Genomic DNA, 10,559 nt, shown 5'->3' with positions numbered 1-10,559 from the left:
CATCTACAAAACTAGAAGCACAATATCTTTTCCATGAGATGTTTCAAAGAACATAGCACAGAGTAGAAGTTCATGAATATTAATCATTAACTTTATACTATTCATCAATTCCTACTCTCTCACCTCACCATAATCATTAAGAAGTTATAGAAATATGTGTAGTCCTTTGGTGGCACAGACGGTTAATATGCCTGGCTGCCAACTAAAAGATCGAAGGTTTGAGTCCACACAAAGATGTCTCAGAAAAAAGCTCTAGCAATAGACTTCCAAAAACCAGCCACTGAAAAACCTATGGATCACAGTCTTCTACAAGGAGGACATGAAGCAATTTAAGAAAACCTACCAGTTCACACAATTTGATGGGTGGAGGGAGGGATGGGTAAATGAAAGGGGAAAGATCTGGTGTGAAAAATAATGTATATGAACTTTGTATGTTAACAAGTATGTTGTTGTTGTTGTTGATGCCTTCAAGTTGAGCATGACTTATAGCGACCCTATGAACAAAAGGCCTGACATTTATCAAAGTTCATAGAGTTTCCAGAGGCATGTTGTTTAGGAAGTGGATGCCACAACTGCTTCCAAACCTGTCTCAAACGTCTCAGACTAGGAGCTCCACCAAACATCATCCACCATGGGCATCCATTATGGCATCTGACACCCCAAGGGCACAAGGTTCAGCATCACAGCAACCCCAGGCTACCTCAGCACAGCACACTGACAGAAAAGTGGTGTATCACTAAGAAGAATGTTCCTCCAAAATATAATAACAACCAACTTTAAATACAAAGGGCTCCCTGAGGTCTTGTTGACTCTAAACAAGAGGCTTAAAGAAAAAACCCAACCAATATAATATGTTGTTGTTGTTGTTGTTATGTGCCATCGAGGCGCCTGTGATGTATAGCAACTCTATATATAACATCTCTGAATCCTTGCTTGTCCTGAGCCAGCCTCACTAATTCTGACACACCAATCCCCATTGCCCCAGATATTGTATCAATCCATCTCATCCAGGGTCTTCCTCTCCTGTGCTGTCAACCTTTCCGAGCATGATGTCCTTCTCCAACGACTGGTCTCTCCTGGCCATGTGCCCAAAGCATGTGAGGCAGAGCTTCAAAATCCTAGCCTCCGAGAAGAAATTTGGTTTCACCTTCTCCAAGACAGAACGATTTGTTTTCTTGGCAATCCATGGTATGTTCAAGACTCTTCTCCAGCACCACAACTCAAAGGCATCTATTCTTCTGTCATCCTTAAAAAATCCACTAGCTCAAATCTGAATTTGTGAGGTTCTCATTCAACTCTGGTTTGTCATAAATTCTATTTCAGTTCTGACCTTCTCTCATCTAAGACATAAGAAACACCTTCTACCATCTCTTTCTGTCACTTTCTCCACACATATATGTCCTCTTATTACGGATCAAGGACTTATTATATATTGGATATCTAGGAATCATCTCAAGAAAGCCCGAAGTGCAGCTTTGTACCTTGCCAATGACAGAGAGAATACACCATGGAAAAAGTCAATTTGACTTCCGCTATAACAGAGTTTCTTCTCTTGGGACTCTCTGATCACCCAAAGTTGGAGAAGATTTTCTTTGTCCTGGTCCTGCTGATGTACCTGGTGATCCTACTGGGGAATGGAGTCCTCATCTTGGTGACCATCCTAGACTCCCATTTGCACACTCCCATGTATTTCTTCCTGGGGAATCTTTCCTTCCTGGATATCTGCTACACAACTACTTCTGTTCCTCTGGTCCTGGATAACTTTTTGACACCTCGGGAAACCATCTCCTTCTCAGCCTGTGCATTGCAGATGACACTCTCCTTTGCCATGGCAGGAACAGAGTGTCTGCTTCTGGGCATGATGGCATTTGACCGCTATGTGGCCATCTTTAGCCCCCTTAGGTATCCCATGATCATGAGCAGGACTACCTATGTGCCTATGGCTGCCAGCTCCTGGGCTATTGGTGGTGCTGCTTCTGTGGTACACACATCCCTGACAATTCGTTTGCCTTTCTGTGGGGACAACGTCATCAACCACTTCACTTGTGAGATCCTGGCTGTTCTAAAGTTGGCCTGTGCTGACATTTCCATCAATGTGATCAGCATGGGGGTGACAAATGTCATCTTTTTGGGGGTCCCAGTTATGTTCATCTCTGTCTCCTATGTGTTCATCATTGCAACCATCCTGAGGATCCCCTCAGCAGAAGGGAAGAGAAAGGCCTTCTCCACCTGCTCTGCCCACCTCACTGTGGTGGTCATCTTCTATGGGACTTTATTTTTCATGTATGCAAAACCTAAGTCTAAAGACTCACTGGGAGCAGACAAACAAGACCTTTCAGATAAACTCATCTCTCTTTTCTATGGAGTAGTGACTCCCATGCTCAACCCCATCATCTATAGTTTGAGGAACAAGGATGTGAAGGCTGCTGCAAAAAACCTGGTATCTAGGAAACAATTTAACCAATGACAGTGGTGTCCTTGGAATGCTCATCTATGTGCAAGCAAGAACAGCCTATCTTTGTAGCTGGAATGGTCTTTCACTCTAAAGTCCATTTTTAAGAATGTCTGAATAACTATTGTTTCTTTCCCAAGTTCTGAACATATATTTTATAGTATCAAAGGATAGCTAACTTAATTCATGTTGAATATAATGAAGACTCTTTGGATTCATATCAAAACTGCACAAAACAACCGACATTATGACAAACCAAATAGCTCCTACTGTGTCTAAGCTGTAGAGTTAATAGAGGGAAGTAAAATGGATTTCATAGCAATTTTGCTACCACTGCTGGATTCATCAGAAAAGTCAGAGATTCAAGGAGGAAAGAGACTTTTTGGACCATTTATTAGGTTTAATTTGTATGAATAAGCTGGGAAAAGAAAAACAAATTCTTTATCATGGTAGCTTTTGGGCAAGAATAATCTTTTTTTGATAGTTTTGAAATATCTTCTTAGCTAAAAAGAAACTGAAGCTATTTTTCCTTATATATTGCTAATAAATAAAATGATTAAACTAAAAAATGACTATGAAGTTCAAATATTCACATTCATAACTTATAGCATTTCTTAACATCCTGTGAGATACTAATGAATTTTCCTTATTTTTAATTTATGTGTTTGTGTGTTTGCATGTTGGATAAATAGGCTTTAAAATTTCCAACCTAAATTTTACAAGTTTCTTTGCTCCAGAATTCTCAGAGCCTTTAATATGCTAAAATTATTATGATGTTATGAATGTGCAAGGGGATATTACATCTTTAGTGCTTCTTGAGCCTCTACACTTCAGCAATGCAAAGATTGGGAAATATTTTCTTACCTATGATTTTAGACAAATTGTTTAACCTCAATCAGCATTATTCATATTTCTAATCCTAATCACTTAATTTTATGTGGATTAGATAAGATACTACAAATAAGTGATTGTTGTTGTTGTTATTTGCTGTCAAGTCAGAGATGACTCACATCTGATCCTCCAGCAGGTTTTCAGAGGCTATAAATCACACAAGAGGAGTTTGCTCATCTTTCTCCTGCAGAACACCTGGTGGACTAGAACTGTGTGTCTTTGGGTTGGCAGAGCGACTCCTTACAACTAGGCCACCAGAACTCCCTAAGTGATGAATGCTTAGCATTAATAGCTAATAAGATGCTATTATTAGCATTGTCATTAATGCTGCTATAGTGTTGTGTGTCAAGTAAATCCCTAAAACATAGCTCCTGTGCAGAACAATAAGTACAGCAAACATATGAGAAATTCAGAAATGACTTTGGATGGAAAGAAGCAGTGCTTTGGTGAGTTGTATTAAATTCAAAAGAGGTGGCTGAGTTGGTAAAGAGTTGTTCTGCCAATCCAAAGAGAGGCAGTTCTGGTCTTATCTTCTAGTTCCCTTTAGTCTGAACAGTCCCATTCCTTCCACTTTTTCAAAAAATCAATGGACATTATTCAACTAAACAGATCCTGAGCTTTACCTAGAGCATCAGCATCATTATTTTTAATTCCAGCAATAGGAAGAATAGGATCTTTTACATTTAAAAAATCACACTGTGAAAAAATGAGGCTGCTAAGCTAACACTATTTCTCCAGGGCTACTGAGAGCAGTTTGATGTAGAGAAACTCTTTAGAAGTCCTGTTTCCTGTTAAATTATCTTCTACTCACTTCTTTTTCTTTGAAGTAATGCAATGATATCCTTTATAAATGACACATATCCTTTATAAAATTATCCTTCTATATTACACTTTTATCATGTAGTTATTAAGTTAGAAATTACATAAAATTCTTTCCTTCTGGAACAATGACTACTCTGTCTTATACTCCAATATCACATGTTCGTTACTCTAAAAAAAAATCGGGCACCTAGAGAGCTCTGGTGGCCTAGTGGCAAGAAGCTGTACTGCAATCCCAGAGGCATGTGATTCAAATCCACCAGATGCTCTGCTGGAGAAGGAGGGGCCATCTCCTGCTGTACCAGTCAGATCCAATTTGATGGTATATACACACAAAAATAATAAGATCAATGAAAAATTAAAAAAATTTAAAAACCAGACATATCTCTCCTGCTACATGCTTTCAGAAAGTAAAACAACATCAGTCTCCTCTTGTAAAGATTTGCAGCTGAGGAATTTTCTCACTGACCTAAGTGATCATTGTTTTGGAAAAAATTATTGATCTGGTGCCATGCAACATGGAATCTACTTCTAAAATTTTCCAGATGAAGTGTAACCAGAATGGTTAAACTTTTGGGCAACAGAAATGTTACTATATTATATTTACTTAAACAAATATACCATTTCAACTTTATAGTGCTAGATCAGAAGTAAAGTTTTAGGTATGTAGTTCAAGCCTTCCAGACACTCCATAGAAGAAATACGGATAATCTACCTGTTAGAGGGTTGGTTCTGAATCAGTTCTGAGTCAACAACAATCTATCTTATCTTTGAAGTTTATCAATAAATTCTTCAAGTGTTCTCCAAGAAGGGATATGTCATACACATATCACAAATTATTGATGAGTTTTCTTGCAATTCTGATGACACAATCTTCTTCATACAATCCAGATTCTTGGCCCATTTGTACAGATTTAACCCTGTAGTTATAGTACAGGGTTCAGGTCTTTTGTTCATAGGGTTGCTATGAGTTGTGCTCAACTTGACAGCATTTAACAGCAACAATGAAAAGATACAACCTAGATACACATCTTTCTTGATTTTAAACAATGCTTTTGCGTTATCAATAAAACATTATTAAACATCTTTCTTGTAACAGCAATGATGTCTCTTCCTGCAGTTTGTTCAGAATCCAGCTTGAATTTCTAGCAGTTCTCTGTTAATGTACTGCTCCATCCACTTAAAAATTATCTCCAGAAAGGTATTAATTGATGCAATATTACTAATTTTGTCCCATTTTTTTCTGCATTCTGTTGGAAACTTTGGGGTTTTCTTTTTTTTCCTGTTAGGGCATAAAATGTACCTCTTCTAATTGGTTGGCCAGGTATCTAGCTTCCAAATGAATTCCAGATGAATGAGCATGTCCAGTACTGCATCTGTTTGTTGAAGTCCCTAAATTAGTGTTGAATCAATCCTGGAGCATTATTTGTAGTCAATACCTTCAATGCAGCTTGAATTTCTTCCTTTGGTATGATTGGTTCTTGCTAATATGAAACGTCCTGAAATGGTTGGGTATTGAGCAATTCTTTTTGGTGTAGTGACTGGAGAATATTTTCTCCATCTTCTTTAGAGTCTTTCTACGTCATTCAATATTTTGCCCACAGAATCCTATTGTTTTACTATTTGAGGTTTACAAATGACATTATTACACATTTATTAAACCTTTGAGAATCACAGCCCAGCCAACTAACACATATTATGGAGGAGTACAGTATAATCTGGGATCATTTGTTATCATACTAAGGTCTTTATCTCATAGAAGCAACTTGATTTCCCCCCTCTAATCTTTCCTTTTGCTACAATTTTCAAAAGCAGAGGAAAAAGTTATAATTTGAGAGTTTTGTTCCAGGAGCCCTGGTAGCATATATATAATGTATTGTGTTGCTAACCAGTGGCTTGAATCCACTAATTTCTCTGTGGAAGAAAGATGGGCAAAAAACTACAGCATCAGAACCTCTCTGAGTTGTTGTTGTGTACTGTCAAAACGAATCATAGCTGATCCTCCAGGGGCTTTTCAGAGTCAGTAAATTTCATGGGAGGAGAGTGCCCATCTTTCTGCAAGAGAGCAACTGGTGGATTCAAACCATGTTCCTTTGGGTTGGCAATACAGCTCCTTATCACTAAGCCATCCGAGCTCCTCTTTAAGTTGGTAGTTTAACACAAATCGTTTGCATCAACCAGGGACCTCTTCTGTCCATGAAACAATTTAACCAAAAAAAAAAAAATATTGACCGGAGTTAATTCTAGCTGATAGTAACCCTACAGGACAGAGTAGAACTGCCCCACAGAATTTCTAATGCTGTAAATCTTCACAGAAGGCAGCTAAGTCTTTCTCCTATAGAACAAGCTATGAGTTCAAACTACTAACCTTTCAGTGAGCAGTCAAGTTCTTAAACATAGCATCACCAAGGCTCTTTTTATGAATAGAAACCCTTTCATTTTAGACAAGCACATGGCTCCCAAGCTGGACATTGTCTTTCCCATCCTTACTTGTATCTACATATGTTAACATAAACCAGGATAGGAATGGAAATGATGTTTTCAACTTTTAAGTTAGATCCATAAGATCAATTTCTCCACATTCTCTCAAACTCTATTCTTAGGGTTGAAAGAGAAGAGCTCTAAACATGAGCATGTTGAAGAAGGTTGGTCAATAAGTGATGGTGGTCAAGAGAGCAGAAAGACATGGAGGCAGGCAATATTGGGTAAAAGGTAGCAGCTCTGACCTTAGGGCTGAAGTAGTCACTATTAGAGTCTTCCTAACCCTTGATGAGAAGGACTGATTAGAGCTTCTGGGGAAATAATTGACTTTCTGGTAAACAAAGATGGGAAGGTGTAAAACATTAATATGTAGAATACTGTTTAAAAGTGCAAGATGTATTGTCACAACAGAAATGGCTGGAACCTACTGATAATAAAAATTAGAACCCACATGGATGGTGTCCTGGGATCTCTGACTCAGATTTTATGAACACAAGAAAAGTTTTCATTGGAAATGACAAAACCCAGATGTTATGCATTAACTTCACTTTGGAAGAATTATAAAAGTTGCACAACCAAATTTCTGCTCCATTTCTTTTTGGAACTCGTGAGAGTCATGAATCTTTGTGTCTGTAACTGTTTTCTGTTCACTGTTATGACTTTCCTTTCTCAGCCGTTTCATTTTATGCCTCTCTTGGAACCCAGGGCTGCTTGTGTCCTGACCTTCACCCTCCTTCTAATCCAAGCACTTCATCGTGGATATTCTCCTTCAGCTTGATTATCTCAATCCTTCTGTGAGCTGAGTTCTTTAATAGTGCATCCAACACACAGCAGAGAATGCAGCAGACAAACACCTGCCTCCATGGAGCTACAGTCAAGCAGGGAATGTGGATACTGAAGGAGTAATTAGAAATGTGATGAGGGCCATGAAAGAGAAATATAGAATGCTTTGGAAACCCATATTGGGCTACTTAACCTAGTCTAGAGTGATGTTTTAGTAATCTCAGGTTATACAAGTGGATGGCTTTAACAATCAGAAATTTATTTCCTATCAGTTTAAGAAACAAAAAGTCTGAATTCGTGGTGCCAGCTTTAAGGGAAAGGCTTTGTTTGTTATGAGGTTCTGCTCCTGGTCAGTCTTCATGAGATTTAGCATCTTTCTGCCTTCTCCTTTGCTCGTTCAATCTCTTATATTTATATACATATGCCCTACCTTATTAATACTGATTCTGGATATATTCCTCAGCATTGACACAATTAGAATAACTTCATCCTCTTTAACATAACCTAATCCTTATTATCCTCAGGCAGAGATTAGGATTTGCACCAAGTATTTTAGTGTGGATGTCTGCAGCTGTTCTCATTTTGAGCATCTTCCAATTTCAACTCTTTCTCTAGTACTAGATCTTATTTTGCTCCTCTATTGTTAATAGGGTTTTCAAAATCCTGTTATTTCAGAAGTGGATGGACAATCCTGCTTCCTAGACTGTCCTATAAGTCAAGCCCCCCAAGTACAGCAAACTAAGTACAGTACTCATAAGAGCAAATGGCAAACAATCATATATATACTTAAGCTATCAAATAAGTAGCAACATGCAAATCATTCCTCCAATATCCCAAACTGACGGATAAGTAATGCATCCTTAAGAGCAAACCATAAAACTAAGAAAGCATAATACATACATTATGGCACAAGGAGACCCTCTGCAGCTCCAGTTCTGACTAAGTAAGGCTCACCATGGTTCAAAAGTATCAATTCTCTGTCATCACCAGTCATTGTCCAGCTTTCAGATACATATCAAATGATTGAAAAGACTATGACCTGTTCCTCAGTACTTTGGAGAGGTCCCTGACTACAGGCTTTCATAATGCAGTACATCTGATCTACTGACTGCTGGTACCAAGTATGCTGATTTTGGATTCAAGTAAAACGAAATTGATGAGAACTTAATCTTTACTCCATCGATCATGATATTGCTTATTGGTCCAGTGGTGAAGATTTTCGTTTTCTTGATGTTGAGACCTAATCCTTATTGAAGGCTATAGTCTTTCATATTCTGCAACACGTACTTCAAGTCCTTCTCATTTTCGGTGAGCAAAGTAGTGTCATCTGAATAATGCAGATTGTTAATGAGTATTTCTCCAGTTGTGATGCCACATTCTTTTTTTTAAATTCTTTTATTATTATTATTAATTTCAATGAACATCTACAGAGATTTTGGAATTCCATTCATTCATTGTTGCACTTTTCTCCCGACCCACCCCACCCCCACCCCCAGTCGTGATGCCACATTCTTATTCATAAAGTCTGGCTTCTTGTATGATTTGTTCATCAGACAGATTTAAGAGATATGTAGAAAGGATTTAACCCTGACACATACTTTCCTTAATTTTAAACCATGCAGTCTTCACCTGCTCTGTTCACACAGCAGCCTCTTGGTCTAGGTGTAGGTTTCACTTGAGCACAATTTAGTGTTCTGAGATTCCCCTTTTTCTCGATATTAGCCATAATTTATTATGATCCACACAGTCAAATACCTTTGCACAGTCCATAAAGCACAAATAGACATTCTTCTAAAAATCTCTGCTTTAAGCAACGATATCCCTGGTGCCATAGCCTCTTCTGAGCTTGAACCTCTGGCAATGTACTTCTATGTACTGTTCTATCTGGTTTTGGATGATCTTAAGCAATAATTTGTTTGTATTTTATATTAATGATACAGGTTGGTAATTTCCACATCCTGTTTGAACACCTTCTTTGGGAACGGGACCAAAAATGGATTTCTTCCAGGCAGTTGGCTAGGCAGTTGTCCTCCAGATATTCTGACATAGAGTGATGGTGAGTACATCCAGGGCTGCATCTGTTGTTCTAAATATGTCAGTTGTTAAACAACTGATTGATATTCTTTTTTTCCCCCTCCCAATGCCTTCAGCACAGCTTAAACTTCTTCCTTTCTTAGCACAGGCTCTTGATCTGGTATTTCCTGAAATGTTTCAGTGTTTATCCATTCTTTTTGGTACACTGACTCTGTGTATTTCTTCCATCTACTTTGATACTTTTGCCAATAACATCTCTCAGTATTGCAACGTGAAACTTGAATTTGTTTTTCAGTTTGAGAAATGCCAAGTGAGTTATTTCCTTTTTATTCACCAATTCCAGCTCTCGGCATATGCTGTCATAATACTTTGCTTTGTCTTCTTCTGCTACCTTTTGAAATCTTCTATTCATTTCTTTTACCTCAGCATCTCTTCCCTTTGTTTTGGCTTCTCGATGTTCTAGTGCAATTTTCAGAGTCTCTTCTGACAGCCATTTTAGTCTTTTCCTCTTCCTCTGTCTTTGTAATGACCTTTTGCTCTCTTCATGATGATGTCCTTGATGTTATCCCACAACTCATCTGGTCATTGGTGTTCCATGCTTTAAATCCTCTTAAGAGGATTTTAAAATCAAATTGGGAAATGTTCATGGTTGTATTTAGGTTCTTTTGGACTTGTTTTAATTTCCTTCAATTTCAATTTGAACTTGCACATAAGTAATTGATGGTCTGTTCCACAGTTAGCACTTGACCTTTGGATATTGAGCTTCTCCAATGACTTCTTCCACAGATATTGTCATTATGATTCCTGTGCAGTCCATCAGGTGAGGTCCATGTGTAAAATTGCTGTTTGTGGTGTTTTTTTTAAGTATTTGCAATGAATAAATATTTTTTTTTTCCTCTCATTTAACTTGTTTTAATGGGTCTCAAAATTCTGTGACAAATTTTTGGTCAAGTTGTTTCCATTTAAAAAGTACTGATTTTAAAAACTAATAACTTAAAACTGCCACACGAAAAAGAAAACAAATGGTCCACAAAACATTCCTTTCCTTCTGAAGGTTTTACGATGCATTGTTATCATTAACCAGTCTTTTACTATTAAA

The 10,559-nt window shown here is 37.8% G+C and overlaps 1 protein-coding gene across 1 annotated transcript; it reads left to right on the top strand.

Moving 5' to 3' along the window:
* The first annotated feature begins 1,457 nt into the window (after nt 1-1,457).
* LOC102857648 (olfactory receptor 2S2-like) lies at nt 1,458-2,467 on the top strand. Its single transcript, XM_006886952.1, has one exon. The coding sequence runs from the start codon at nt 1,508-1,510 to the stop codon at nt 2,465-2,467; it is 960 nt and encodes a 319-aa protein (XP_006887014.1). The 5' UTR covers nt 1,458-1,507.
* Nucleotides 2,468-10,559: the final 8,092 nt, after the last annotated feature.

The sequence above is a fragment of the Elephantulus edwardii genome, unplaced genomic scaffold, assembly GCF_000299155.1.
Source record: "Elephantulus edwardii isolate Elephantulus edwardi_28Jun2011 unplaced genomic scaffold, EleEdw1.0 scaffold00052, whole genome shotgun sequence".
NCBI lineage: Eukaryota > Metazoa > Chordata > Mammalia > Macroscelidea > Macroscelididae > Elephantulus > Elephantulus edwardii.
Note: the sequence above shows the minus strand (reverse complement) of the source record. Positions and strands in the feature narration are given on the sequence as shown.

Bases quoted from the DNA above. Each gene is read 5' to 3' on its own strand.
- LOC102857648 (XM_006886952.1), top strand. From the start codon at position 1,508: ATGGAAAAAGTCAATTTGACTTCCGCTATAACAGAGTTTCTTCTCTTG.